The following is a 27,993-nucleotide window of genomic DNA, read 5'->3' as shown; positions in this document are numbered from 1 at the left end:
TTCCCACGGCTGCTGCTCCCTATGGGGACACCCGTTACTGGATTTAGAAGCCTCCCTAAATCCAGGATGATCTCTTGAGGTCCACGATTACGTGCAAAGGCCCTTTTCTGAAGTAAGGGGACACATGCGTGTTCCCGGTCGCAGGGAGACCTCTTTAGGGCCGCCGTCCAGCCCACTGCAGTTGGCCAAGAAGCCTCTACTCCTGGGCGTGGTTGAGTTTCCGACAAACGGCTTTCTCCATCTCAGCTGGCAGCAGGGGCTGGCTGGACCACGAAAGAAGGCCAGGCATCTGTTGTCTCGCTTCCTGTGTGCAGGGCACCAGGCCCAGGGCCTCCTCCTGCACACGGTTTCCTGTTGGCCGCTCTGCTGGGGTGTTCGCTCGGGGGTTGCAAGTGATGCCCCAGAAAGGCTCTTGCATAGACCGCGGGGTAATTTGGGCTCGAGTCTCTCCCCACCCCCACCCCGTGGAAGCGACAAACCCCCTCCTCTCTGGGAAGGGCACCACTGCTCCAGGGGTCCCACTGTGCGGCTGTAGACGCGGTGGTCTCCATCCCGTGGGCGAGTCCTGGTGGATGTCACGGACAACCTGGCATCCAGGGTGAATGGGCTTTCCTCACACCTCCCACCTTCAGAGAGCTCCGTGCACTCAGGGGACATGCACTTTGTTCTGTCTCTAGGGGTGACCCCCGGCTCAGGGTCCATCTCTGAGATTTGGGCCTGGTAATCTCTCACGGCAAAGCCACGGGCCGAGTCGGTGAGTTTGGGGGTGACTGACAGGCCTGAGCAAAGCTGACACGTGAACTCGGTTTTGAAAGGCAAATTTCCTCCCACCACAACCCATTTCTACCTTCCTGCTTTTGTGCCGTGCTTGGCGAGGAGCCCAGGGACGTGGGTATTTCTCAGGGACTGTGTTCACCCCTGGTCCTGCCCCTGCCTACCCGCTGCGCTCTGGGGGGGACCCCTGCCTACAGTAATGGCAGCCAGCACCCCTGCCACCCCATGCAGGGGACGGGCCCTGCCACGCAGAAACACGTTCCTGAGAAGGTAGTAGCTCTGATCTCAAATACAGCTTCAACGTAAAATTTCTTGATTCGAAAATAAATGTTATAAGGGATACAAACTTAGGGAAGGGCAAAAAAGGATTCCACAGAAACACCCCCCCTCCCCCCCCCACGTCGTGCAGGGCCACCCTGGCCAAGATGGAGACAGCACTTCCTGAGCTGTCCCAGCCCAGCTCTGCCAGCCAGAGGCACCTGAGCTGGTGAGGCCGAGGGAGGAGCCGGGTGCCTTCACAGGGATGTGAGCAGGACTCCTCCCCTTAATGCTCAACCCCCGCCCCCCCCCCGCACCCCCAGTCCTACAGCTGAGCACCCTCAGAACATCTGGGCTCCCTCCTTCGGCAGGAATTCTCACGCAGCCTCTTTAGCTACGAGAAAGTCGTGGGGCCGGGGTCCTGTCCTTGCCGTCCAGCTGCTTCACACCTGCTCTCCTCTCCCGAGTCCTTGGGGACGCCAGGAATAGACCTCCTCAAACCCAGTCCACGTGGGGGTGTGGCATCAGGGACAAGGCACCAGGAGAGGGTCCAGGTGGCCGAGGCACTGAGCCCACCCCCACCTAGGCTGTGTTTCCACCCGTGCCGCGCTGTTGAACCCAACGGGCCCCCAGTTATCGGCTTGGCTGGCCAAGTCTGCAGTGTCTACAGTTAGTCGGCATTTAAGGACAGGATTACGGGACCGGCCCTCCCCGAAGCGACCGTGGGTTGTCTCAGGCTGGACCTGTGTGTTCAGCACAAAGCCGTGCGTGATGCCCGACTGGCTGTGTCCCAAACAGGTGCTGGTCTGTCTCTGGGGACTTGGGATGGACAATGCCCTGTGGGAGATGGCCCAGCAGACGGTCAGTCACAGAACAGCCCTCTTCGGGGAGGAAAAAACGAGAGAGCAGAGACCTGGAGCCCTGTTCTACACTCGAGAGCCGGTACACGGGGGCCTGGGAGTCCCAGTGTGCTCCAGGGAAAGGACCCTTGTGTACAGGCCGTCTACGTGTCCTCCCCGACCCAGGTGTGGAGGCCCTGGTCGCACCGTCACAGACAGGTCTCTGCCTTCTTCCTGGAAGCGGGGTGGGGTGAACAGGGTGGCCGTGGGGACTGAGCCGCCTGCCGCTGCCGTGTCTTTAGTGCCCGGTAGGCCTGCACAGCCCGCTCTCTCTCCTCCCCGACGATCCGCTGTCGGGCCAGCGACGCGGTCAGAGGCTGGGACACACCACCAGGGCTCAGAAGCATCCTCAGCATCAGCGATTTCTTCCCAGGCTAAAGAACAGAGATAGAAGTTGAGGCACAGGTTCGGGAAGGAGGGAGATGAGGAAGGGCCCACGTTGGTCCGACAGCTGGACGCCCGGTGAGAACGCGGCATTCCGTCTGCAGGCCGTGGACCCGGCAGCACTGGGGGACACACAGGGCCACCCCCCGCCCCTGCTCACCTGGCCCCCGCCCCTGCTCATCCTGGGCTGGGCGGTCAGCTCTGGGGGCTGCAGGGCAACCTCGCCAAACTTCACCGTGTCTGCAGGGGCAGAGGAGCACAAGTGAGGCCTCTGCCCACACAGCCGCGGCCCCATCCGCTGACCCCCCTCTGCTGACCCCGGGAAGACAGCGGGGCCCGAGGCCGACGCAGTCGCTTCAGGAAGAGCCACCTCGGAGCAGCTCCTGCTCCAGCCTTTCCGCTGCCTTTTCCTCCCTTCTCTGTCGGACTCTATCGAGTCGCCGTTTCTGGAACCTGGGGAAGAAAGCACGATGCTGTTCAGATTCCTAAACTCTCATTTCTCTGGATTCCGAAGGTGGAGATCACCCTGCCCGGGAGGGTGCCCTAGAGTGGACCCCAGTGAGCTGCCACCGTGTCCCCACAGCTGTGCGCCAGAGAGGGCTCCGAACGGCAGGCGCCCAGAGTTCCAAGTCAGTGCTTCTCAGTGGGGGCGACGGTGCTCCGGGGTACGTATGACAACATCCAGAGGCGTTCTGGGTTGTCACAGCGGGTGGGAGCGCTCCTGGCACCTCAGGTGGAGGCCGGGGATGGTGCTCCCACACCCTACACCACACAGAACGGCCCCCACCCCAGAGAATGACCGGCCCCGAGTGTCAGCTGTGCGACTGTGTCTAAAGGGTCTCACAAAGCGGCCCTGTGTCCGGGGCATCGCTGCGGCTCCAGACGGTACGTGGGACAGGTTTCCTGTGATGGGCTTCTGGTCACCTGACCCGACTACAAGCACAAAGAGTGCTCAGACGGGGAAGCCCCACGAGGCTGCAGACCATCCCCAACTCACAGGTGCTGAGGGAACTGCTGATGAAGCCCGGGCTGGTGCAACTCAAAAGCCGCAGCTGTGGCAGAAACATCTCGAAAAGCCCTTGTTTGTCAAAACCACCTCCCAGCTCCGGCCCCCAAGCCCAGGGAGGTGGCACATGGCTTCCTTCCCAGACTCCAGGGCTGGGAGGCAGGGGAGCAGTACCTGGCAGCGGGCTCCCCCTGGCCCCAGATGCCGCCTGAACCACCCTGGAGATGCTGGTGTCCCTACTTTGCGGACGGGACACGGGAGCTGAGAGAGGTCACAGAACTTGTGCATATGGCACAGCTGAAGGCACTCAGAGATGACGTGGCATCTCCCAGCCAGAGGCAGGGGAACCCCGGGGCTGCGTGGGAACCCACATGTAGTACCGATCTCCGGCAGAGGCGGCATGGTCCCCTGGTGTTCAGCAAGCCCTCCCGAGAGAGCACGGGGCCTCGTCTTTTCTCCACCTCCCTACTGCAACTGGCCAGGAGGACGGCCGGCCCTTGACCTCATCTGGCTCTTGGGCCCCCTGGATGCTTTTCCAGAGAAAGGCAAAGACAGAGCTAGGCCTTCAGAGTTCCGTGGGTTTAGAGGCTCCCTGCACCCCAAGGTTAAGAGGCTCGGGTGTAGAGAGAACACTCACCGACTGACCAGCTTTTCACTTCTTTCTGCGCTCCCCATTCTGACACCGCAGGAGACAGTCGTGGGACCCCAGCCCCTAGCCCGCCCCCACTCACGCTTTCTTCCGCTCAGATTTCTCCTTCTTGGGAGCCACCTGCACCTCAGGCTGCCGGGCCACCTGGTTCTTGCTGAGAAAAAGCACATGCTGGGCCTCCTGCTCCATACGCCGGATGTAGGCCCCGTCAGACTCCCACTTCCTCTGCTTGAATTTGGGGACAGCAATGTCCGGCTCCACTCCTTTTGCTTCCTTCTCCAATGTCTTTCTGAAGGCCATCTGGGCTGAGGACAAAGCGGGCGTGGGGTGAGGGGCAGGAGGGAGACGGTGCCAGGCTGGCTGCACGTGCTGGTGCCTCTGCCCCAGGCCACGGGGAAGGAAGACCAGACCCAGTGGGAGCAGCCCAACCACAGTAGCTAAAGAGGATGCACGATGCCCAGCTCGGGCACCCTTGCGGATGGGGTCCCCATGGCCCACCGCTCCATGTCAAAGACGTCCGCCACGGCTCGGCTGAAAAACAAAACAGGAAATAACCTAAACATCTACCAAAACATGGCTGCTCGAGGGAGCACCCTATGTTCGTGCGAAGACTTTATCACACAAATCGAGGACGGTAAGCAAAGCACGGGATGAAGGCATAGCTTTACCGCCGTTAATACGTGAAAATAGGCAGACCCTCTCTCTTGGGAAGGCATCTGGGAAGATGAACGGTGCTTTCTCTCAAAGGGTGACAGCAGGATTCAGAGACAGGGAGCCAGGCTATGCCGTGTCTCATACCTTTCAGAACTGCTTGATTTACCGTGTACGTGAGCGTATAGCTCTTAAATAACCAAAAACGAGGGCCAGCTCAGGAGGGCACAGTTCAAAGTGTGCCATCTGCCACTGGGGCCAGCGCGCCTCCTCCAATTCTCCCCTTCCGTGCCTCTCTCACGTTCTCTTTGGCAGTCACGTAACCCCAATGAAAAGCAGGAGGTTTACAGAGAAATTCTAGAACAGCACTGCTGTAAAATCAATCTCACATTTGGGAAAACATTTACATACACAGAACATGCTGGACTCCATCCCCCTCAAACGCCCTGAGTGTTGTTTCTGGCAGAGGCTGACAGGTGGGCGCCCAGCCTGGCCTTGGGTGAGGGTTGGAAAGGTAAGTTTCTCAGGGGGTCCGATCAATTCTCTCTTTAACCTCCGGAAAACATCCACTTCGCTGCACCATCCTTTCCGCACTCCCATCCAGGAAACTGCCATTTCTCACTTGCAAGAGCTTCACTGGCCTGTCGTGTCCACCCCCTCAGTTGTTACACAGTGATCTCTCTTCTGATGGATCTCCACTACTTCTGGGAGGGGAATCCACGATCCTCACAGGAGGCCCCTTGGGGTTGTTCTGGAGCCTCATCTGAAACCACACTACCACCTGCTGCCAGCCACCTCTTTGGCCCTGGTGACACCAGCCCTTGGTTAGTGCCCCACATGTTCCTGCACCCTCAAACCACTGGGTCCTGGCAGATTTCTTCTGCCTGAAACACGGCAAGTGGATTCAAACACACAAAGCTTTATTACCACCCAGCATGGACCTGCGCGTTACCTTCTTTCTTTCTCTTTTTGTTACTGATGGGATTTTTCATCTCCTGGCGGCTCCTCATAATCTCTCGGAGCCGGAAAGGGATTTCCTGTTCGTCCTGGTTTTGGGGCTTGCAATTTACTTTCTTTTTTTCTTTGCTGGGAGGGAGAACAGGAGGGTGAGACGAGACTTAAGCTCGGCATAAGCAGAATCAGAGAAACTGAAGCCGGGCCTGGGACGGGAATTTCGCAGGCCACCTGGCTGCTGGGGTGCGTGCCAGGCAAGGAGGCATCCTCACCGCAGACCGTCCCTGCGCTGCGTTCTCGCAGGACGCTGGGGTGGAGGGCCGCTCCCACAGCCCCAGGAGGACTCGTCCCTGACCTCCACTAGGATGGCAAACACGGCACCCCGGAAGGTGGCTAGTGCCTCCACGCTGGAGACGCTCACGCCTTCCCTCACCCGGCCGGTCCCCCGTCGCGCCCATGGCACGGACACAGCGGGGGCCGGGTAGAGACCCACCTGCGCGGTCCGGGCCACGGCGCCGAGCGCTGCTTCCCCGGCAGCTGCTGCTTTCTCCCCTGCGGCCGCCCCGGACCCCCAGGCCCCGCCGTCCCCACCGTAGTAGCCCCTCTACGCCCGGCGCCCGCCATCTGCACGCCGGGCGCTCCAGGAAGAAGCCACTTCCGCCCTTCCGCACAGTCCCGCCCCACGACCGCCACTTCCGCTTCCTGCGCTCAGCCCCGCGCCCATTGGGGCGGTGCCGCTTCCTGGCGGGCCAGGATTGGCCAGAATGGCCGCCCCTCACGCCTCGGTGGGCGAGGTGAGGCGCGCGTGTGCGTGGGTCGGGCCGGGTGTGATGCTGCTCGGGAGCTTGGCCCGGGGAGGCCGGCCGGTGGCCGCCGCTGCCCGGCGTCCGGCAAGTACCAGCGGGTCGGGGGCCGGGGCTGGGCGCGTTCGGGAGGCCGGGGCCGGCAGGGACTGGAGACGTCCTGCCTTCCCCGCCTGCAGGGGACCGTGGCTGCCTGCCCTGGCTCCACGGGAAGGACCGCCCTGCGCTGGACCCACCCGCTCAGCAGTGTCCCTTGCGCGCCCACTGTGTGCGAGCCCTTTGGGGAAGCTGCGGTGAACAAGGAGCTGATGCTCCTCGCAAGAGTTAGGGAAATGGATAAATAGAGTCAGGGCCGCGTCTGTCACTGCTGAGGGCCCCAGACACAGTGGAGAGGGGAGGGGACCCTGGGACCGGAGAACGGATAGGAAGCGGGAGGGCTGCCCTCGGAGCCTTTGGGGGATGACCTGGGGGAAAACAGAGATGAAGGGGCGGTGTCCACAATCAGGCTGGTAGGACAGGGACGCGGCTGCGCTGGTTGGAGAGGGAGAAGCAGCTGTGTGGCCGGAGCTCACAGGCTCCCGCCCCGCCCCCATTCTGCCAAAGGAGCAGAGCGTTCTTAGCTGGAGGTGCCAAGGTACCCCCCACAGCACCATCTGCTGGAGGGCGCACCCAGTGCCTGTACCCGAAGCCAGCATTTCTCATGAGTTGTGTGTTCTAGCAGCCCTTATGTCCACTTTACAGAGGGAAAACTGAGTCTAGAGGTGAAGTAACTTGTGTAAGGTCTCATGGGAAATGAGGGAGTGGAGAAGCACCTGGGGCCCCCTGCCAATGACAGGGGCCGAAATTCCCCTGGAGCCGGGGGCAGGCAAGGCCTTACCAGCCTCTGTCTCCTTAGGGGCCACGGCGACTCTCCAGCTGGGGCTGGTGCCGAAGGCTTCCTGGAGGCAGCAGCTCTCTTTACCAGCACTGTGCCTGGGTCCAAGCCCGGGAAGGCCACGGAGAGTTCGGGAAGGACCACGTGGAGGTGGGCTCTCAGTCCAGTGCGGAGGGCACCAGGCAGCACAAGTCCTCCTTGCCTGGCGGGGGCCCCTTGGAACCCCCATTTCCCCTGCCCCCCGGGCTCGAACCCCCCACAAATTGCTGCATGAGTGGCTGCCCCAAGTGCGTGTGGGTGGAGTATGCGGACGCGCTGCTGCAGCACTACCAGGATGGCGGGGAGCGGGCCCTGGCCGCCCTGGAGGAACACGTGGCTGACGAGAACCTCAAGGCCTTCCTCAGGATGGAGATCCAGCTCCGAGCGAGGAGTGGAGGCTGAGCCGGCTTGCCCACACCCGCACGCAGACAGGCCCCGGCCTGGCAGCTCCTTCCTCCTCGGGAAGCAACACGGAGCTTCATTCACAGCCCTTCACGAGGCTGGTGTCAGACAGGAGTAGGAAGAATTATTTATTGACCTCATCTGGGAATAAATAAGTTCTCTGTGGTGCTCAGACCGGAGGCTTCCGTGTTGTCGTTTGCAGGACTGACGTTGCGTTGTCACAGAAAGACGGTACAGGTTGCAATCGAACATTCGTTGAGGGCCTACAGCTTTACCAACCTGTAAGGGTAACGTAAGCTCCATTCTTTTGAATAATTATGTGACGACGACCCCAGGAACCCCCTTCTGCCTCCCAGCGTCCCAGAAGTCCTGCCCCGAGGTCAGCTCTGGTTATTCTCAGTGCTGCAGCAGAGGGAGGGCCATCTGGTCCCTCGAAGCTGCTATTGGCAAGGCCTCTAGCAGGCATGAACGCCCGCGGGCAGCCTCGGAAGGGCCCCTTTGTTCCAGCTGCAGGGATCCTTGGGGAGATACCCATTCAGCCAGGGGGGAGGCGGTAGATACACCGCTGGGGCCTGAGCCTTCAGTCCTTCCAACCCGCTTAGCTCCGAGGATCGGGGCGATTGGCCAGGGCATCAGCCCTAGAATCAGCCTCCAGGCAACCAGCCTGGTCGGCTGCAGACCTGGCTGCTGGACCATCCAGCCCAGGTAGGACTTTGTCTTAGGGTCCTCACTGCCCACCTCTCCTGCTCACCGCCAGCATGGAAATTGTCCCACCTTCTGTCCCTCCCCCAGCATTTCCAAGCGCTGATACGAGCAGCCTGGACGAGGCGGGGGTTAAAAGAATTCATGCCTGTTTTATCTCTTCTCATTTAAAGAAAAAGCTAAGATTGTACTAGAATTTGGTGAGAGGTTGGAGCTGATAGGTCTTCCCAAGTAGGGGCTTTAATGTAAAGCTAGTGTATCACATGGCGATGTGTGGGCCAGGGAGTGGGAGAAAATGTGAGCCTAGTGAGACCCCTTTGCCCTCCAGAAACAGGGTTTTGATTGGTTCAGAGAAACCTGATTTATGGTGACACATTTATTAGATTATATCTCAGAGCATCTAATTTAACCGCATCCTCACACAGACTGAAAAACGGCCCAGGAAGAGAAAGATTTTCCCGAGACAGCAGCACAGCAAAGCTTGGTGGGCTCTGGGCCTCCCTGAAGGGGTAGCTTATCTCAGAGACATAGAGGTTTTCTGTATTTTTCTCAACAATTCAGGTTTATGGGGTTCCTGGTGGCTCAGTCAGTTAAGCAACCGAAGCTTCGTTTTGGCTCAGCTTTGGTTATAGTCTCATGGCTTGTGAGATCAAACCCCACGTCAGCATCGGTGCTGACAGTGCAGAGTCTGCTTGGGATTCTCTCCCTCTCTCTCTGCCTCTCCCCTACTCTCAAAATAGATGTTAAAAAAATCAGATTTATGGAGGTTTTGTATACGTACCTGTGTATGCACATACGTACACCTCGAGTGCATGCTACTCAGTTGGCCTCGCTTCAGAGCTCAACAGTCCTAGCAGAGGCCTGTGTGATGTGAGCTGTCCCCATCAAGAAGCCACTGGCGTTGGCCCTGGCAGCGAGGCAGGCCCCTCCTGCACGTGGAACGCGGCAATCGTGCCAGGGCAGCACAACACCAGGCTTGCTGAGACGCATGCGGGTGTGGATCTCGTCCTTGTGCATCTGTTGGTTTCCCAGGTACTTCACCATCTGTGATGTTCTGGCACTGGGCTAGCCGCCGGGGTCCAATAGAAATGTCTGCCCCACTCCACTGTAACGTGCAAGACGGAGGTTAACACAAGCATTGCTCAGACGAACGACTACGTAAGAGTGATGAAGGAAAGTTCCGGTTGCCATGAGGTTCTGTGAAATACGTATCCTGGCCTAGCCTGAGGGGTCACCCTGAGGAAGGGATCCTGGTGCGGAGCTCTGAAGAGGGAGCTAGGGGAATGAGGACAGGTGCAGAATACACCCACCGGAGGGGGCAGCCGGTGCAAAGGGGGAGAGCGAGGGGGAGGGATACAGATGAAGTCAGAGAAGTGGATAGTGTCCACACTACGCGGGACTTGGGGGCCGTGAAGGCAGTTTCTTTACAAGTCGGAGGATGGAAAGCAGGGGAGACCCAGGACAGCAGCCAGTTTCTTCTTCGCTTCAGAGATGAGCAGCTTCAGGAGAGGGTCTTGTCTGTCCCCAGCTGTTTGTGATCGCACATCGTATCCCTTGTCCCGACCACATCCCTGGCTCATGCCTTGGGCCCCAGACCACACCCGAGCCCCTTCCCTCCTCTCCCTGAATCCTCGGAGGTGGCGCCCTCCCTCTGCCCTTCCGAATGGCCCTGATGATCTCATTAGTGTAGCGTCAGGGAACGATCCTAATCGGCTTAGCCAGAGGCAGGATAAATTTCCAGTCGCACCCTGCTGAGGGAGACCTGGTCACTCACACCCATGGCCCCCTGAGACCTGCCCAGTGCGTGGTGAGTAGTGACCTTCCTGGTTGCCTTTCTTGGTGGCCACTTACCCAAGGGTGTTGGTGGGGATCTGCCCCGAGGATGGGGAGCTGGCGGGCTTTTCACCAGCGTGAGGACTGGGTCTGTGGGGGTCTGCCTGCTGTCCTATTCAGAGAGGTTGCCCAGCCAATCATTTTCAGCTCCCCCATATCAAACAGTGGCTGCAGGCAGCCCCCAAGGCCAGCAATGGTCCGGGGACCTTGGGCCACACACTCCCAGCCAACTTGAGTGGGCATCAGCCACAGGCTGGGCTGGGGCCGGGGCAGCTGGGAGAGCTTAGACGGCGGTTTCCATGAGGCCAGCATCTGAGAGTAGGAGTTCGGTCTGGGCCAGGGCTGCACACACCAGGCCCACGGCCTGGGAATGGGGAAGGGTCTGGCTGAGCCTACACCGTCTAGGCTGTGAGGAGTGGGCATCACAGGGTCTGAGCAGCCAGGACCACCAGGCCCGCTGCCATGCACCTTGGGCCCCGTGCACGTCCTCTTGGCATGGAGGCGGAATCTTAGGGAGGGAAGGTCCATGGTGGGGTTCCTCTGGTACCGGGTGCCCACACCCACCACCCAGCCTTCCTCGGGGTGGGCCCACCTGTCCTCGCCTGCCAGTCCCAGCCCTGGTGCTCTAGCAGGCAGCTGGCAGTGGCCCAAGGCTGGATTCAGGCACTGCAGCCCACAATACCAGGGATGGGTCCCAAGAGGCGGTGCCTGGGGTATCCAGTGCCAGGGGCTCCTGTCTGTGTCATGTGCTTAGCCCCAGAACCTTCCAGGCTCACAGTGGCCCTGAGGGATTAGGGTCTCCCTCCGGAGCTAATAGGCTTAGGGGAAGCTGAGTTGCCCTTGAGCAGGGTCAGGGGGCTTAGGGCATCCAGGGAGAGGTTCTGCGGGAGGGGCAGAGGGGAGGTCACCCTATGCAGTGGGTTCAGGGACACCAGCAGGTGGCACTGGTGCCCGGAGCAGTCCCTCAGCACAGCGAGTGGCCGGGGGTGGGGTGGGGGGTGAAAGAGTCTACTAGTTGAGAGAGGAAGCTGCTGGGGTGGAGGGGAGGGTTGCACAGCTGAGCTCTGGACTTGTTCTGAGACACGCCCCTCCCTGGCCAGCCCGCTGCCCTCCCTTTCTCAGTCGTTCTTCATTGACAGTACTAGCTGCCTGGCATGCCACCAGGAATGAGACAGAGTGTCCCCACCCACCCGAGGGGGGGTGCACCTGCAGGGCCACCCAGGACTCTCATTCCCTCTGCCTGACCCCAGCTGGAGCCCCACCTGGAGATGAGAGGGGGCTGTTGTCGGGGTCATGCCCAGGATCTCGTGTTTCAGGATTTCCTCTGTTCTTCTGGGTTGAGACCTGCAAGGGGGCTGACTGGGATCCCCTCCCCCCACCGGCCTGGTGTGCCCCCAGCCCACAGCGTGAGGAAGTCTAGAAGCCAAAGGTCTCCGCCATCCTGGCCATGAACCTGGAGCCACCCAAGGCCGAGATCCGGTCGGCCACCAGGGTGATTGGGGGGCCTGTCACTCCCAGGAAAGGGCCCCCCAAATTTAAGCAGCGGCAAACCAGGCAGTTCAAGAGCAAACCCCCCAAGAAAGGCGTCCAAGGGTAAGCAAGGCTTGGGGAGGGGCCCAGCCCCAGGCTACACAGGAAGGAGGCGGGGCTACACTTTGAGTGGGTGCTCAGCTGTCCTGTCCTGGCTGAGGGTGGTCCCATCGTCCTAATAGGGTGGGGTGGTTCTGGAGGGCCTGAGGGTCCCCCTCAGCATGGGGGTGCGGGAGGGCTCCGGGGCTCCTGTCCCCCTCTACCTGTTACTGCCAAATGGGTCTGGAGACTATGCTCACTGCCACCTAGGGATTCAGCCACAGGCCACCCACTGACGTGTGTCCCTGCACACACACTCACAGCCAGGGCACGCTGGGTGACTCAGGGGTCTGCAGTCAAGTGCATGAACACCCTCCCACACCCCCACTCCTCTTTTCCTGGCCGCTGGCCCTGACCACTCTGTCCTGTAGGTTTGGGGATGACATCCCTGGAATGGAAGGCCTGGGAACAGGTATGATGTCCTCGAGGGTCTTCCCAGGTCCCCCCCACTCCCCCACCTGTGGGCTTGCCTGCCGTCCCACCCCTCCTCTCCTTCCTCTGGCGGAAGCTTATCTAGGGCGCCGCCCCAAGCCTGTCCTTCATTCTCTGCCCCAATATCGAGCTTTAGACCTCCCGTTCGGTGGGTTCACTGTGGACTTGGAGGGGCTGGAAAGGCATGGGGAGCTCTTGCCGTCCCTCTCCCCACCTGGCCTGCTGCACCCACTGACTTCCACCCGGCCCCCTCTGGCTGGCGTGCCCCGGTGGGGAGGGCTCTGCACCCAGGACTTCTCTCACCCCAAGGGGATGGTGGCCCCTGGGGCCATGACCCTCCTGGTCCCACTGTCCCTTCTCCTGCAGACATTACGGTCATCTGCCCATGGGAGGCCTTCAACCACCTGGAGCTGCACGAACTGGCCCAGTACGGAATCATCTAGCGCGAGAGCCTGACCCGGAGTCCCAGGGCCCTACCCCCCGCTGCCCGCTCCGACCCCTGGTCAGGATTCCTGTGAGGAAGCCCATCCCCCTGAGGGTGTCCGGATTGCCCAGTTTGTGTTTGGAGACCCTTGCAAGGTGACAACCTTGGGACCCTACATGCTAGTTACCAGAAGCCCCCCGTCTCCCTGCAGGACATCTCGGGCCCGGTCAGGCCCTGCTTAACTTCCAGAGGCCCGCAGATCTTCTTTTAGGGCTGGAGAGCCAGGGCAGGGCTCCCAGAAACGTCCCTCACCCCCTGCTCCCGTCCTGCTATCTGGTGGTGAGGACAAGCCCCCCTCGCCAGTCCTTCCCAGCTGGTGCCCTTGGGTTGGTGGCGGGGGAGGGGCGGGGGCGGTGTCCCGGTGGCATCAGCAAGAGCGCGGCACCCCTCCAAACCCATCACGCCAGCAGGAAACTTGACCTCCCCGCCACGGCCCATGCTTGCTGTCCGTGTTGCAAAATAAAGTCAGCATGCCTCCCCTCGCCCGTCTAGAGTGTGCCGTGGTGCGGGCAGGGCCCAAAGGTGTGGGTCTCCAGCCGGAGTGCACGGGTACAGGTGCAGGGTGTCGGGGGACGCAGGGGCCTGGCCGGGCTGAGGGGGAGGGACGCCCACGAGGCGCCGAGCCTGGGCCTGTGGTGGCTGGGGGTACGCCCGGCGAGGCCAGACACGCTGGGGGGCAGGGCGCGCACGCCCGGCTGCCGGAGCCCACCCGCCAGGGGGTGGATGGGGCCCAGCCACAGCTCCTGCCGGGAGGAAGGACGCTTAGCCCTGCCCCACAGGTGAGGAAACAGGCACAGAGATTATGGAGTTTGCTCAGTGGCCCAGCCAGCCTGTCCTCGGTGGTCCACGAAAGCTGGATGGGCGCCCACCCGTGACCCAGCAGCTCCGCCCCTGACACCACACCCGGGGGAAGTGGGTGCACCTGCACACGCACACACACACACACACACACACACACACACACACACACACACCTGTGTGGACCTGTCCCCAGCAGCAGTCACCATCCGGAAGCCACCCAAGTGTGCATCCACACAGGCCAGGTGCGTTTGTGGGCGTCTGCACACAGCACGGTGCAGACGTGACTCTTGGGAAGGGCCCTCTGGGGTCCCGTTAACGTGAAAGGGTCACCAACGGTGATGAAGTGCGATCGGGGTGCCCGCAGCGAGGGGGCAGAGGAGTTGGCAGAGGCTGGCTCCTGACCTGGCAGCCGATCTGCAGGTGCTTAGCTAGGTAAGGGTTCCTCACGCTGCCCGCTTAACACCGGCGCTGTTTATTGTGTGGATGCTGCCTCTCGCTCAAGTTTACTCCCGCCTGGGCCCCACCTCAACCACCACAATGGGTGGGAAAGGGCGAGGTGACCCCAGAGGAGGGCAGGTACCCAGGCCGTGGTGAGTGAGTGAGGCATCAGGGCTGGGATCAAGACTGGGGGTCACAGGTGACATCCTAGGCAAAGCGTCAGAGGCGGGGTCAGAGTGGAGGTCAGAGGCAGGGTTTGGAGGTAGGCATCAGAGGCGGTCGGAGGTGGAGGTTGGAGTTGGGGGCTTGGCAGCAGGATTTCATCCGGTCTCCATACCCCACACGCTCCCTGCCCGCCGGGTGGCTCTGCCTGGCGTCCCCGGAGGAGGCAGACAGTGGCCAGCAGCACCCGCCAGGCTCAGCTTACGCTCAGGTCACAGCGGTGTTTGCCAGGGAGCAGGCAGTGCCCGACTCAGCGGTGGAGAACAAAAGTCCCCAAAAGATCGTGAAATCGGGAGGTGGCACAGGGACTCATTCTAGCAGGGCCTGACGGAACCGGGAAGGAGGCGGACGTGTTCTGCCCTCAGGGGAAGGGGGGCCCTGGGGGGCCGGAGGCACAGCCGGTGGAGGAGGCCAGGGCGTCTGGGATGCCGTAGGACACCTTCCCTGGGGGTCCTCCTGGGCTGTCAGCGCTGGGCCAGTTTGGCAGGGGCCGTTTCACGGAGTGTGAGGCGCGGGTGGACAAGGCCACCGTCCCTGCGGCTCTGGGGCTGTCCACCTCCCCCCGGCGGACAGCCAGGGCCCTCACCAGCTGGTTGGCCAACAGGAGCTCCACCCCTTGGACTGCCACAACCACGATGGCGTAGGCGCCCGCGGCCCGCACGTTCCTGCGCAGCCACCGCCGGAGAGGAGGGCCACAGCCCTCCAGGTGCACCACTCTCCGAGCGGCATCCTCGTCCAGGCGCAGGGCTCCAGAGCCACACTGGTCGTTGACAGAGGCTCCGTCGTCCCCGGGGTGGACGCAGCAGGAGGCAGGAAGGCTGCAGGCCTGGACCCCCGGGGAGCTGCAGTTAAAGGACCTGTAAGGGCGGGCACACCTGGGCGTCAGTCTGGGGGGCACACGCAGACACACAGATGCGTGCACGCCCGCACACATACTTGTGCACACACAGTGCCCAGGTTTCCGGAGCTTATCCCAGCACCCAGCAGCCCTGCGCACATGCGGGCACCTGTAAAATCTCGGCTAGAAGGGACGTATTTGGTGACAGGGTTCAAGGGGAGACAAGCTCGTGGGGGGGGGGGGGAGTGAAGACCGCCTCGCTCGGTGGGGGCTGCAGAGTTGGTCTGAACAGGCAGGACTGGAGGGGGCAGGTGGGCGGAAGCCTGCGGGGGGTCACAACGGGGAGTGAGGGGCAGCACTTGGGAGGAGCTCGCCAGGCGGGAGGAAGCTGCTCTCCTCACGGCCCCCGCCTCCAGGCAGCAGCCCAGCGTCCCCGGGGTCCAGGGTCCTGTGCCTCCAGGTCACCCCCCTTGCCCTCCCTCACAGGCCTGCTCTCATCTCCCGGAAGAGTGGGCCTCACCAAGACAAGGACTCGAAAGCCGGCAGGATAGGTGGCAACGTGACCCCACAGGGGCCCGCTACCAATCCGAAGTCAGACACAGCCCGTGAGTGAGAACACACACATGGATGCTTCTGGAATGCCTGGCATGTCTGAGTGACCGTTGGATACAGATGGCTGTACACTACACCGTGTTCCTAAATCCATGCACACACAGACGCACGCTCGCACACGGACACCGGCGTGCACACGCTGTTGAGGGAGAACCGTGGAGCCCAGAGCCGTGTCCCCAAGTAACCTAAAAGTCATTTTCATTTGACACTGAGATGTCCTGTACGTTGACCTTCACAAAAACACCCCCAAAAGTGACTTTCTGACTCTGCTGGCTCGATCTCGGTCCACCTGGTCCTGGTCCACGAGAGGGAGCAGAAACACGGGCCCAAGAGTGTGTACGTGCACGTGTGTGTGCATACATGCAAGCGTGTCCACGTGAGCACGTGCATGAGTGAGTGTGCCCACGCGAGCGAGTGCGTGGCCTGGTCTGCTGGCCGCTGGGGACCGTCCCTCCCCCTTGGGCCCGGGACTCACAGGTTCCGCGTCCAGTCCCGGTAGGAAGACGCCCCGCAGCACTGCAGCCCAAGCTGGATTTGGTCAATAAGGAAGCGCAGGCCCGGGTCATCCTGATAGTGGGTGATGGCCGCACGCAGGGTGTGCTCCAGGCCATCCTGCAGTGGGCCCCAGAGGGCCACCAGCAGGGCACCCACCACGGCCTCCAGCAGCAGGAAGGCGACGAGACCCCCCGAGAAGCAGCGGAGCAGAAAAGCGCTCTCACACAGGGCCCCCAGGCAGCCCGCCAGGCTCACCGCACTGACGGCCAGCCCCCCCAGTACCAGTCCCAGAATGGGGTCTTCGGGCAGGGCCGCCCCCCAGACGCTCCCCAGAGACCCCTTGACGGCCAAGCCCCAGAGCCCGATGGCCAGGGCCAGCAGACCAAGCAGAGAGAAGAGGAAGTTGAGCAGGAAGGTCAGGCACTTCAGGCAGCTGATTCCCAAGGAGAGGGAGGAGGCCGGGCCTCCCCCGTGGCCTGCCCTCCAGACCTGCTCCTCTTGGGGCACCGGACCCGGACGGCTTGAAGTGAGCGGCCCCTCCTGGCACCCGGGGTCCTGCAGAGGAGGGAGGGATGAACAGGGAGACTTCACCAGCACGATGCGATAACCAACAGGGAGGTGGGAGGTGGCCTCCTCCTCGCGGCCAGGGGTCAGAGCCCGGCAGCGGGAAAGAGGCTGGACAGTGCATAGAGAAGGGGGTGCTCAGAGACCCTCGGAGTCCGGAGACATGGTGGCCTCCGGGCTCGTCGCGTTCAGCCAGGCGGCAGAGGGGACGGTGAGGGCCCACCTCCTTTCGAACAAGGGCTGCCTGTACCCTGCCAGTTCACGGTCCAGACTGAGCAAGGGGATCCAGAGAAGCAGCCGTTCCACCAACACGCTCCTGCCCTTTATCTCCCCCCGCCCACCCGTGTGATGAAGGATGTGGGTCAGGCCCCCCGACTTTCCCGCAGCGCAGGCACGGGGCAGGCAGCCGGTGACCCCGGGTTTGGAAAAGCATCTGTGTGGGTTGGTCTGTACGCGCAGTGGAGAGAGGGGCTTCCCCACCCAGGCCAGGGGGGTGGGGGCCTGTCAGGCAGAAGGGCTGGCCCAGGGGACTGCCCTTTCTGCTCCCCCCTCTGAGACCAGCCCCAATGTCCCAGGATCTGCTGGGCTGGTCCCACTGTCGGAGCACAGACGTGGTACCGGGCCTACGGCTGTAGGAGGCAGGCTCCCAGGGCAGGGAGAAGGGCGGCCTGAGACCAGGGCTCTGTGGGATTCAGGGCCCTCCAGCAGGACACTCAGCCACCCTCTGGGGCATTGGCCGGGCCAGGTGTGGACTGTCGGGAAGTGCTGACCCCTCCCCTGCCCCCACATCTGACTCTGCATCAAAACCTCATCCGTTATGAACTTGGGGCTGAGGAGAAGAGAACTATTTATCAGCCCCTGAGACCCCAACAGTCAGTAGGAGCAAAAGGGCAGGTTGCTGGCACCAGGTTGTGGGGGGCAGGGGGGCGCGGGGGGGGGGGAAGGGGGCACCAGGGTGGGTAAGAAGGCCAAGAGGCTGGTGGGGGCGTAGTCACAGGTGGAGGTGGATGAGCAGGACAGGAGGGAGGTCCCGAAGGCCCCAGTGGGCACCATCCCCCCGTTCCCAGAGCATGGACGCAGCCACATCAAACACAAGGCAACAACAGGAAACGTTTCGGAGCTGGAGCAAGGTGTGGGGTGACGGTCAGGTGCCTGATCAGTAAGCCCCCATCCTAAACTTAGCTCCTCATGGGCGCCCACCTACTGGCCGGTCCGAGCACACCGCAAGGCTCAGGGTGGGGGTGAACCCAGCCTGAGGTCCTCCCAAGAACCTTGAGCGGGGGGTGGAGACACCTCCAATCCGGGGCTGAGGCCAACAGGGCACTGGCTTACCTGGACCAGCAGGGGGCTCTTTTCCCCTTCCTCCATTCTCCAGCAGGACAGGTGCGCTGGGCCCCCGCCTGGCCTCTCTAGCTGGGACGCAGAGCTGGTGCCGTGTCCTTGGCCGGTCTGTGAGCTGTGCAGTCGGGGCCGGCTGAGCTGTGAACCGAGCCAGGAGGCCACAGTCATGACCAGATCATGTGAGGCATCACATTTTAGGGCTTAAGGCAGCCTCTGCTTGTTGAGACGGAGAGCCTCTGTGGATTCCCTGAGGCTCCGTGCAGGCGTGATGTGGGTTGGCTGCCACCTCGTGGTGACCACTGCAGGCCCCCAGGGTGGGCCTCGGCCTGGCAGGTTGGCTCCCTCAGTTCACCCAGGGAATCAGACCCGCGAACTGGTTCCCAGAAACAATCCTGGGAGACCCGCCAGCAGCTAGATGCCAGGTTATCCCCCTGATTCATTCACCGCAAGAACGAGGCCGTGTCCACTGGCCAGATCACGTCCCTCCTGGTTTTGAGGTACGTGGGCTCCCCACTCCCTCTGAGTTTGTCTTCTCAGGGGCAGGACTGTGTTCACCGTGTCCACTGGGCCCTAGAGCTTGGATGAACCCGGGCCACGCAGCTGCTGTGCAGACAGGGTGCTCTCTGGCCCTGTACTTCCTGGCCCCTCTCCCTGGCTTGGATGGCGGGGGGAAGCAAGGCTCAGAGCAGATGCCCACCCGCTACCAGTGCTTTGAGAACAAGGGCGCATACCTCTCCACGCCTCCCTCCCTCGTGATGTGTGGGATTATGATACGAAGGTGAGTCCTTGGCTCGCGGGGATCTCTGGAAGTTGGGGGAGCACATGTTTCCATGGCAGGAGAAAGTTGGGGGGCTTCCTCCGGGGCAGGTATGCCACAGGCCCTGCTGTCTTCACCATCCTCTCCTCTGGTGTTTCTTGGCTGCTTCGGTTTGACATCCAAGCCCCCCCCCCCCCCCCCGCCATCGCCTTACAGTCCAGTCCCATGGGCTGCCTGCCAAGCACTCAAGTGCCCTTGACCTTTGCCACCCCCTGAAATCTCCTTCCTGTGTCCAGTTCCAGACCACATCCTGCCCAGCGAGCGGAGGCCTCCCCTCTCCTGGGCTTTTGGGGGGCACTTTTCACTTCTAATGTGCTCCTTTTGGCTTCGTTTTGTAATTATCTGTGTTCCGGCTTCGTGTTCCCATGCGACAATCACGCAACTGAGCCCAGTCTACGTTCCTGACCTGCAGGACCGTGAGGCAAACGAGTGGCTGTCGTTTGAAGCCGCTAAGTTTTGGAAGAGTTTGTTTCACCCCATTACCGTCACAATGGATTTACAATAGATACACAATCCTACGACAGATAACTGTCGCAAGAGATCACGGATATATGCCAGGGACTGTCGGAGCTTCAGCTGGAAGCGGAAGTCCCAAATAGGCAAATAGATACGTGAATATATGTGATTTTATATGGTCGCCAGAGTTATGAAGCCAGGAAAGGAGGCAGGAGAGTTGGGGGAGGGGTGTTGTCTTACCTAAGGTGCTGAGGGAGAGCCCCACTGTGAGGCATCTGGCCCCCAGGTATGTCCTGAACTGCAAACAGGGACTCAAACAAATACACATGCACGCATATTCACAGTAGTGCTATTCACAACTGCCCAAAGGTGGAAACAGCCCAGGTGTGAATCGCGGAGAACAGATAATCCAAATGATGTGCTCCATCCACCCAATGGAATGTTAGCCACGGAAAGGAACACAACTCTGACACCTGCTACAACATAGCTGGGCCTTGGAAAATTCGCGCTCAGTGAAGGAAGCCAGACACAAAAGCCCACCCTGTAGGATGCCGTCGCGTGAAATATTCAGAATAGGTAAATCTGTAAGGACGGAACGAAGATCAGTGGCTGCCAGGGGCTGGGGGAGGGGGAGGGGGGGCTGCTGCTGAATGGGGTGGGGTTTCCCTTTGGGGGTGATGGGAATGTGTGGGAACCACAGAGGACGTGGTTGTACCACATTTTGAAAGCACTAAATGCCCCTGAATTGTCCACTCTAAAATGGTTAACAGCATGTTACATGAATTTCATTTTCATTTCATTTCATATCATTTCATATTTTAGGGAGAGAGAGTGTGTGAGTGAGGGAGAGAGGTAGAGGGACAGAGAGAATCTTAAATGGGCTCCATGCTCAGCACGGAGACTGATGTGGCTCGATCCCATGACCCTGGTCATGACCTGTACTGAAATCAACAGTTGGATGCTCAAGGGACTGAGCCACCCAGGCACCCTGAGAATTTCATCTTAATATATTTAAATCTGGGGCGCCTGGGTGGCTCAGTCGGTTGGGCGGCTGACTTCGGCTCAGGTCATCTCATGGTGTGTGAGTTCGAGCCCCGCATTGGGCTCTGTGCCGGCAGCTCAGAGCCTGAAGCCTGCTCCAGATTCTGTGTCTCCCTTCCTGCCCCTCTCCAGCTTGCACTCTGTCTCTCTCTCTCTCTTTCAAAAATGAATAAATGTCAAAATTCTTTTTGAAATTTCCTTAAAAAAAAAGAGGTTATCAACTTAAAATGAGGCAAATGGGCCAATGGCCTTGTACGAAGAGGAAATTGGGACACAAAGAGGGACACCAGGGATGCCTGAGCACAGAGGAAAGACACAGCTGTCTGCCAGCTAAGGCGGCCGGCCTCAGAAGAAACCGAACTTGGTCACCTTGATCTCAGGCTTCCAGCATCCAGAACCATGAGAAAACAGATTTAAGTTCTCCAGTCTGTGGGATTTTGTTACGGCAGCCCTAGCAAAGTGAAACGACCACCATAGAACTTTAAAGAGTCAGTGTACTAGGGGTATCCGGGGGCTCAGTCAGTTAAGCGTCGAGTTAGGCTCAGGCCATGATCTCATGGTTCATGGGTTTGAGCCCCGCATCGGGCTCTGTGCTGACAGCGCGGAGCCTGGAGCCTGCTTCGGATTCTGTGTCTCCCTCTCTCTCTGCCCCTCCCCTGCTTGCTGTCTCTCTCTCTCTCTCTCGAATAAATAAAAATTAAAACATTTTTTTTAATGAATACGTTTGGATAGAAGAGAAGCAAAAACACCAGAGGCCATTCTGAAAAAGAGGAGCAGGAAATAGAAGGGTGCGTGTTGGTAGAATAAAACCCAGTACCTTGATCTTCCAGGCAACCCTTTTGGCTCTCCCTCCGGAGTTTGTCTTGGATTGGACACTTCTCAGCCTTTGCTGTCACCCCGCTGTCCTCTGGACTATGGCATCAGCCTCCTCACCCGTCTCCCTGCTTCTCCCCGCCGTCTCTTGTCCATTCAGCTTCCGGAGAATCCTTCTGAAACATAATGGAGAGCATGCCTTCTTTGCTCTCTTCCCCCCAAAGGCTTCCTAACTTCTATTTAGAATAGAATTTAAAGGCCTTTCCACGTCTCACGTGGTTCTTCCTGACCCAGCCCTCCCCTGCCCTCACTCATGGTACTCCAGTCACGCTGGCTGCTTTGTTGCTCCTGGAGCACCCAGCACTTCTCGGGTCGCCGCCGGACCTTTGCACATGCTTTTCCCTCATCCTTTCACTCTTCTCTCAGATACCCATATTGCTCACTTTACCTAGGACCCGCTCACACATCATCTCCTTAGAGAGGTCTTTGTTGACCATCTGCTTTCAGATAGCCTCTGGACGCCTGGGTGGCTCAGTCCGTCAAGCATTCGAATCGTGATTTAGGCTCAGGTCACGATCTCACGGTTCATGAGTTGGAGTCCTGCATCAGGCTCTGACAGTGACAGTATGGAGCCTGCTCGGGATTCTCTCTCTCTTTCTGCCCTTCCCGTGCTTGTGCTCTCGCTCTCCTTCTCTCTCTCTCAAAAGAAATAAACAAACTGAAAAAAATAAAATAGTCTCTATCACCCTCCACCCCCTCCCCTGCTCTGGTTGTCCATTACTGGACATCGTATACCTACATGTATACCTACAACCTGCCTCCTGCTGGGAAGACTCCCCCAGGGGATCTCTTTCTGCTCTATTCCCGGCATTAGCTTAGCCAAGCCACACACAGAGAAGACACTTGAAAAGTTATCTGTTGACAGACTGAGCAAGGCAAGCTCAAATGACTGTTGAGATTGAGATTATAGAACAGATGGTGGTGTAAACGTTGGTATTGGAGCAGTAATAACAGAGCCGGGGAAGGTGGGAGGCGCCGGCAGGGAGGAAAGGAGAGTGGCAGTCCCCTGAACTTTCCAGCACAGGGGATAAATACAACCTGAAGCTGAGCCACGGGGTTAAAAAACACGGATTTTGGCCTTTAAAAGTTTTCATAACTCTCCCCCACAGTCATGGGCAAGGTCAGCCACGGACTTTGCAGGGCCCAGTGCAAAACAAGGAGGGGCTCCTAGCTGAACGTTATGAAGAGTTACCAGCCCTTGGCAGCTGAACGTCGAACCCAGCACGGGGCGGGGCCTCTGGGCCAGTCGGTGGCCCGTGAGGCTGGCCCTGGCGGCACAGTTTAGAATATTACATTTCTGGGGCGGAGAAATGTTGACCTTCAATGCAGTTTAAATTCAGTTGTTTCTCTTCTGTCGGATTCCTGGCAATACCTTTTTTCGTTTTTCGTAGCATGAAAGTGTGACGTTACCTTCCTGAAATTATTTCTCTGCATGCTACCGGCAAGACGGAGGGCGTGCTAGTTTCCTCAATTATCAGCCAGCAGGGATGGCTTCTGGGTGAGAGTCGGACTTTCTCCGCACGGCCCGCGCTTTCAGAAAGCAGCGCGTCCCCGGGGCGTCCTTCCCGCCTGCCGGGCGGGGCCCTGGGCTCCGCGCGCGGCTCCGAGGCGGGCTCCGGTGCCGCGCGCCTGCGCATGCGCGGGCCGTTGGAGGGCCGGAACTCAGTTTCGGGGCTGCGCTGCCGGCGGAACGCGTTGGGTGAGGCGCCGGACGTCGCGGCGGTGGCGGCCGGCGGCGAAGCTGGAGCGGCGGTGGCGGCGGCGGCGGGAGGCCGGGGCTGAGGCCGGGGCCGGGGCCGGGGCTGCGAGGCCCGCGGGGCGGCAGGCGGCGGCGGCCCGGGGCTCGAGCCCGGAGGCGGGATCGGCCGCCATGGCCGAGAGCATCGTGAGTGGGGCGGCAGCGCGAGCGGGGCGCCGGGATGAGGCAGCAGATTTACCGGCGCGGCCTGTGGGGCGGCGGAGTCCGCCTCCCGCCGCCGCCTCCCGGCCGAGGGCTCGCGCCGTCCCCGCCCTCCCGTCCGTCCGCCCGTCCGCCCCTCCCCGGCCGTTGGCGACGCGGGCCGCGCGGGCCCAGCCGGGCGGGCCGGGCCGGGTGCGGGGCCGCGGGCCTTCCGCCACCACGTCCCCGGCGCGGGGCAGGGCTGCGGGGCGGCGGGCCCTCGGAGCCGGGGTGCGCCCCTGCTCGCGCACCGGGCCCCGGAGGTGCCGGCTCAGAGTTCCCGTGAGGAGAGAGCTCTGTGTCCAGAGGGGCCTTCGCGGACGCGGGGTGCCGGGCAAGGACAGGTTGACAGCTACCTGTTTGAAAGGGGACGTTTTAGAATTTGACTTGTGACCAGGAATTAGGAATTGGCATGCCCTCCCCCCATCCCCCCCCCCCCCCCCCCGCCGTGCCCCTTAAAGAAGTCCGTGGAAACGAGGAGGAAACAACAAAACAAAACCAAATCGGAAAACAAAACAGTCCTACCTTTACTTGTAGCAAGTTCCCTCTCAGAAGTAAATGTGGCTGGAAAAAAATCAACAGACCAGGTGGACAGAAGAATTTTGGTTAATGTTAAGGAATATTTGGGATTTCTGGGGGGGAAGCAAAGCAGTATTGGGTGGCAGGTACTATTCCTGCTTTAGTGGAGTGATGGCTTCTGCAGTTTGGCTGGGGGGTCCAGACTGGCCTGGATTCTCCCTTCTGGGTGTCTTGGGTCTACAGGAAGGAGCTCTGGATTTGGAGGCTTTCCTCTAGCCCTCCCTCAGCTGCCACGCAGGCCCCCTGGTGTCTCCTCCATGTTTCCCATGGAGGAGCAGAGGGAACAAATGCCTCAAGAGAAACTTAAGAGAAATTGACTCTTGTTTTAAATGTTTTTATTTTTGAGACAGCGTGAGCTGGGGAGGGGCACAGAGAGAGGGAGACAGGAATTGAAGCGGGCTCCACACTGACAGTACAGAGCCCGACGCGGGGCTAGAACTCCGGAGTGATGAGATCATGACCTGAGCTGAAGTCAGACGCGTAGCTGACTGAGCCACCCAGGCGCCCCTCTTTTTTTTTTTTTTTAATGCTTTTTTTTTTTTTTAATTTTTATTTTTGAGAGAGAGACAGACAGAGCACCAGTGGGGGAGGGGCTGGGAGAGAGGGAGACACAGAATCCGAAGCAGGCTCCAGGCTCCGAGCTGTCAGCACAGAGCCTGACTCAGGGCTCGAACTCACGAACCCGTGAGATCATGACCCGAGCTGAAGTCGGACACTGAACCGACTGAGCCACCCAGGCACCCCCGTCAGTAACTTCTAAAAAAGGGATGAGAATCAGCATTCAGATCTACTTTTAACCTCTCTTTACTGTCATACTTTTAGTTCAAGTAGCCACGGACAAACATGTTTTAGAAAAGGACATTTTTCTACTGGTGAGTGTAAGGCTAGGTGAGAAACTGTGGGTGTAACTGATTTTTATGTTGCTAATGCTTGGACTCTCCAAGAAGTGTTCCGGGCTCGTTTTCTTCTAGATAGTGAAACCTAAGTTAGCAGGAGGCTGTGTGTCTCTGCCTCTCCTTGTGTATTCCATTTTGTGGCCTGTGTCAGAGACCAAGCTAGAACTTCCCTCGGTACAAATTACGTTTGTTGGAGTTAAATACTGGGTTTAGTTGAGAAACCTGGACTCCGCCCTGTTGCAGATGCTCAAATAGAAGGACTTCTCAAGCTTCAGAACATTCCAGAAACATGTGAGCCTGGCCTTTAGCTCAGAGGTGGACTGTCAGGCTCTTGTTCCGAAGTGAACGGTCAAAGGGAGGGTCACAAAATCTCCCACAGAGCAACGCAGCTCTTGTTAACGTGCCACAGTGTTGCAGACAGATTTCGGGAACAAATGGAAGTATTTGCCGCCCGTGCTGTGCATCGTGGAACCGTTTTTCTGGGTGTTCAGTCCAGAGTGAGGTGGAGTAGAAATCAAAACTCACAAGAATCTGTATTTGCGCTCCTTACTGACGAGGGAGAAAGTTGAACAGATGTAGTTAAGCAAACAGAAAATGTTTTGTGCTCTTAACAAGTGGGATTTCTTAAGAGTTATTCAAAACAAAATCTTCAAAATTGAGAACAGTGGAGACAAAGCCTTTTCAGTCAAGTGAAAGTAGAAAATGAGACAGTCCAGCTACTTGAGGAGAATCTAGATGATTCTTAATTTGTTCGAAAGTAGCAGGCAGTAGATCAGAAGCCATTGTGGCATTTTGTTGTGGATCAGTGAAAAAAAATTTTTTTAATTAAAATTCTGTTGTTGTTTTTTTTAAGATTTTATTTTTAAGTGATCTCTACACCCAACGTGGAGCTTGAACCCACAACCCCAAGATCACGAGTCACACACTCCTCCAACTGAGCCAGCCAGGTGGCTCCAGTGACAACCTTTTTTAAAAACAATGGCTTGTGACATTTTCCATGTGTAAAGGGTTCTGTTGTTTGTTTGGTGTGTGTGTGGTTTTCTGTACGGGGCACAGTGCAGAAGTTGCTGGGAGGAGAGTGCACCGGGAGCACTGGGTGCTGTGCTCCTGCCCTTTCCTCCTGTCCCAGGTGTCCCTTGGAGCGCTGTCCGTCTTGTTGGTGGCAGGGCATGTCCTTTCACGCTCCCTGACTAAGGCAGGCACTTGGACGGTGGGGTGGGCCGTGCGCGGCAGCTCCCTCCTCGCCCCCCGCCCCCCAGGGACTTTGATCAGCATAAAAATCCACTCGTAGAAAGTGGTGCTCTTTGTGTGGCCTTCCAGGCCTGCCAGAAAGGTATTTTTTCTTAAAACCCTGCCAAGCTCACTGTGGCGTTAAACACCTTTATTTCTTTTCTTTTAGTCTCTTTATTAAAGCTCACAAATTGGAAGATTTCCTGTGATTCTTTTAGATCAGTCTACTTTTTGTGTACTGATTCTGGAACGCGGTGAGATCTTTTTTAAAGAACCCGGCTGGCTGTTCGTGGTTCATGGAGGAGTTTTTTCTTGCTGTTGTTTGTTGTTGTTTTTGTAAATCCGAAGAGAAAAATGTTAAGTGTTTCAGATATCTTCCTTGTGAATAGTGGTTAAAACCTGAAGTGTTTCTCCGAGTGAAATGGCAGTGGAGTTTCTTCCCTTGTGGTGGTGAATCTCTTCTACCTCGGCTTCATCTTTTGAAATACTGGGTTGGGTGTTGCCAGGGGAAGGGTGAGGTTTGGCTCTAAGTTTCGGTGACCCAGATGCTGAGAGACTGCAGATGTTAGTTTCAGTGGTAGGTCGGGAGCTTACTCATCCATGTGGTGACCACCTTGTTTCATTTGTGACAGATAATCCGTGTCCAGTCCCCGGACGGGGTGAAGCGGATCACAGCCACGAAGAGAGAAACAGCCGCAGCGTTTCTGAAAAAGGTAGCTGTGGCCTGGGTGTGTCCTCCCTCCCCTGCTCTTTTGCTCCCTTCCCGTCTGTGCTGCCTCTTCCCTCCTCCTCTCCTGATTCTGCCCACTCCCTAGCTCAGCCTCTGGCACTGCTTTTCTCTGTCATGACGGATTGGACTGACCCGGCGTCAGATCGTGTCACAGCTGACCATTGCTTACACTCGTAGGACCAGGGGGCCGAAGATGAGTGGAAAAATAGTGCACGGGACTGGTGTTTACGAGAATGAAAAATTGGAGAGTGAAAGACTTCAGCTGTCCACCAAAGGAGAGTTGTTAAAAACACGTATAGAGTGATCCACTTTGCTCCTAGAGACTTAGAGCCACGTGCACAGATGTGTTGGGTGAGCACAGAATGTAATGGGAAAGAGCACAGCCAGATTTAAGAAGGGTCACCCAGGGAGGAGAGTGGCCCTTGCTTTATACCCCATGCCAGAGATTGGCAAACTATGGCTCATGGGCGGACTAATTTTCCCCCCCTCGGCACGCTGATTGCATTTCCCTGACCTCCTATTTCTGTAAATAAACTTGTATCAGAACCCAGCCACACTCACTGGTTTGTGTATCGTCTGGCTACTCTTGAACTCCAACAAGGAGCTGAGTAGTTGTGACGGACGCCACATGGCTTGCAAAAATATATACTTTCCTTTAGGGAAAAAGTGTGCCCACCTTTATACATTCTGTGTTATTTGAATCTGTTGTGAGCAGATGTTACCTTTGTAATAATAAATATTGTTTTTCATTTTCATAAACAAAAAAGGTTTCGGGGTCATAGACTGTTAGAGCCAGGGGAAATAAATCTTAGGTGTCGTGTAGTCTGATCTTTTCTTTTTTTCACAAAGGTGGAAACTGAAGGCCTGGGAAGTAAACAGATTTAGGAGGATCACTGGGCTGTCATCTGTTAGTGGGTCCACAACACTTATTTGGGAAATTTGGTTTCTTTCTTCTTAAATTTTTTTAATGTTTATTTATTTTTGAGAGAGACTGACAGAGCATGAGTGGGAGAGGGGTAGAGAGAGGGAAACAGAACCTGAAGCAGGCTCCAGGCTCTGAGCTGTCAGCACAGAGCCGGACGTGGGGCTCAAACTCATAAACTGTGAGATCATGACCTGAGCGAAAGTCGGACGCTTAACTGACTAAGCCACCCAGGCAGCCGTGGTTGGTTGGTTTGTTTGTTTGTTTCTTTCTTTCTTTCTCTCTCTCTCTCTCTCTCTCTCTCTCTCTCTCTCTCTTTCTCTGCCACCCAGGCAGCCATGGTTTGTTTGGTTGTTTGTTTGTTTGTTTGTTTGTTTGTTTCTTTCTTTCTTTCTCTCTCTCTCTCTCTTTCTCTCTCTCTCTCTC

The 27,993-nt window shown here is 58.5% G+C and overlaps 5 protein-coding genes across 9 annotated transcripts in view; 3 read left to right on the top strand and 2 right to left on the bottom strand.

Annotated features, from left to right (window-relative positions):
• Nucleotides 1-1,064: 1,064 nt before the first annotated feature.
• CCDC137 (coiled-coil domain containing 137) lies at nt 1,065-6,238 on the bottom strand. The gene is made up of 6 exons (XM_023244310.2): nt 6,069-6,238; nt 5,574-5,707; nt 4,053-4,275; nt 2,686-2,768; nt 2,476-2,555; nt 1,065-2,305 (listed from the first exon to the last, which is right to left on the bottom strand). The coding sequence occupies exons 1-6, from the start codon at nt 6,197-6,199 to the stop codon at nt 2,081-2,083; spliced, it is 876 nt and encodes a 291-aa protein (XP_023100078.2). The 5' UTR covers nt 6,200-6,238; the 3' UTR covers nt 1,065-2,080.
• Nucleotides 6,239-6,317: 79 nt separating this feature from the next.
• On the top strand, nt 6,318-7,867 carry OXLD1 (oxidoreductase like domain containing 1). 2 transcript variants are annotated; one of them, XM_045044419.1, is made up of 2 exons: nt 6,318-6,369; nt 7,274-7,867. In XM_045044419.1, the coding sequence occupies exons 1-2, from the start codon at nt 6,340-6,342 to the stop codon at nt 7,691-7,693; spliced, it is 450 nt and encodes a 149-aa protein (XP_044900354.1). In that variant the 5' UTR covers nt 6,318-6,339; the 3' UTR covers nt 7,694-7,867. The 2 variants fall into 2 exon arrangements, with proteins under 2 accessions (XP_044900354.1, XP_006940726.3); XM_006940664.5 differs by having other exon boundaries at nt 6,325-6,465.
• Nucleotides 7,868-10,073: 2,206 nt separating this feature from the next.
• PDE6G (phosphodiesterase 6G) lies at nt 10,074-13,255 on the top strand. Its single transcript, XM_019818382.2, has 4 exons — nt 10,074-10,202; nt 11,545-11,821; nt 12,229-12,269; nt 12,656-13,255. Exons 2-4 carry the CDS (start codon nt 11,676-11,678, stop codon nt 12,730-12,732), a joined length of 264 nt encoding a protein of 87 aa, XP_019673941.1. The 5' UTR covers nt 10,074-10,202; nt 11,545-11,675; the 3' UTR covers nt 12,733-13,255.
• Nucleotides 13,256-14,030: 775 nt separating this feature from the next.
• On the bottom strand, nt 14,031-22,884 carry TSPAN10 (tetraspanin 10). 3 transcript variants are annotated; one of them, XM_006940660.5, is made up of 5 exons: nt 22,682-22,884; nt 21,216-21,387; nt 18,076-18,222; nt 16,160-16,734; nt 14,031-15,091 (listed from the first exon to the last, which is right to left on the bottom strand). In XM_006940660.5, exons 3-5 carry the CDS (start codon nt 18,109-18,111, stop codon nt 14,596-14,598), a joined length of 1,107 nt encoding a protein of 368 aa, XP_006940722.3. In that variant the 5' UTR covers nt 18,112-18,222; nt 21,216-21,387; nt 22,682-22,884; the 3' UTR covers nt 14,031-14,595. The 3 variants fall into 3 exon arrangements, with proteins under 3 accessions (XP_006940722.3, XP_006940723.3, XP_023100077.2); XM_006940661.5 differs by having other exon boundaries at nt 21,216-21,384; XM_023244309.2 differs by lacking the exon at nt 22,682-22,884 and adding an exon at nt 21,660-21,803.
• A 125-nt stretch (nt 22,885-23,009) lies between these two features.
• Nucleotides 23,010-27,993, top strand: part of NPLOC4 (NPL4 homolog, ubiquitin recognition factor) — a 61,639-nt gene continuing 56,655 nt past the window's right edge. Inside the window, exons 1-2 of one of the 2 annotated variants that reach the window (XM_023244307.2) lie at nt 23,010-23,156; nt 26,548-26,628. In XM_023244307.2, coding sequence (XP_023100075.1) covers nt 23,142-23,156; nt 26,548-26,628 — 96 coding nt within the window. In that variant the 5' untranslated portion in view covers nt 23,010-23,141. Of the gene's footprint in view, nt 23,157-26,542; nt 26,629-26,822; nt 26,997-27,993 lie in introns of those variants that run through there. The other variant, XM_023244308.2, reaches the window with a different exon arrangement.

This window comes from Felis catus, chromosome E1 (genome assembly GCF_018350175.1).
Source record: "Felis catus isolate Fca126 chromosome E1, F.catus_Fca126_mat1.0, whole genome shotgun sequence".
In the NCBI taxonomy this organism is placed as follows: Eukaryota; Metazoa; Chordata; class Mammalia; order Carnivora; family Felidae; genus Felis; species Felis catus.
The sequence above is the reverse complement of the archived record's forward strand: the minus strand, read 5'-3'. Positions and strand labels throughout refer to the sequence as shown.

Coding starts and splice junctions, on each gene's coding strand:
- OXLD1 (XM_006940664.5), top strand. CDS start 6,340: ATGGCCGCCCCTCACGCCTCGGTGGGCGAGGTGAGGCGCGCGTGTGCG. Junction 6,466..7,273: donor CCGCCGCTGCCCGGCGTCCG/GCAAGTACCAGC, acceptor CTGTCTCCTTAG/GGGCCACGGCGACTCTCCAG.
- CCDC137 (XM_023244310.2), bottom strand. CDS start 6,199: ATGGCGGGCGCCGGGCGTAGAGGGGCTACTACGGTGGGGACGGCGGGG. Junction 5,708..6,068: donor CCGTGGCCCGGACCGCGCAG/GTGGGTCTCTAC, acceptor TCTCCCTCCCAG/CAAAGAAAAAAAGAAAGTAA. Junction 4,276..5,573: donor CAAAAAGAGAAAGAAAGAAG/GTAACGCGCAGG, acceptor CTTTGTCCTCAG/CCCAGATGGCCTTCAGAAAG.
- TSPAN10 (XM_006940660.5), bottom strand. CDS start 18,111: ATGGAGGAAGGGGAAAAGAGCCCCCTGCTGGTCCAG. Junction 16,735..18,075: donor AGAGCCCCCTGCTGGTCCAG/GTAAGCCAGTGC, acceptor CCTCCTCTGCAG/GACCCCGGGTGCCAGGAGGG. Junction 15,092..16,159: donor CGGGACTGGACGCGGAACCT/GTGAGTCCCGGG, acceptor CCGCCCTTACAG/GTCCTTTAACTGCAGCTCCC.
- PDE6G (XM_019818382.2), top strand. CDS start 11,676: ATGAACCTGGAGCCACCCAAGGCCGAGATCCGGTCGGCCACCAGGGTG. Junction 11,822..12,228: donor CCCAAGAAAGGCGTCCAAGG/GTAAGCAAGGCT, acceptor TCTGTCCTGTAG/GTTTGGGGATGACATCCCTG. Junction 12,270..12,655: donor AATGGAAGGCCTGGGAACAG/GTATGATGTCCT, acceptor CTTCTCCTGCAG/ACATTACGGTCATCTGCCCA.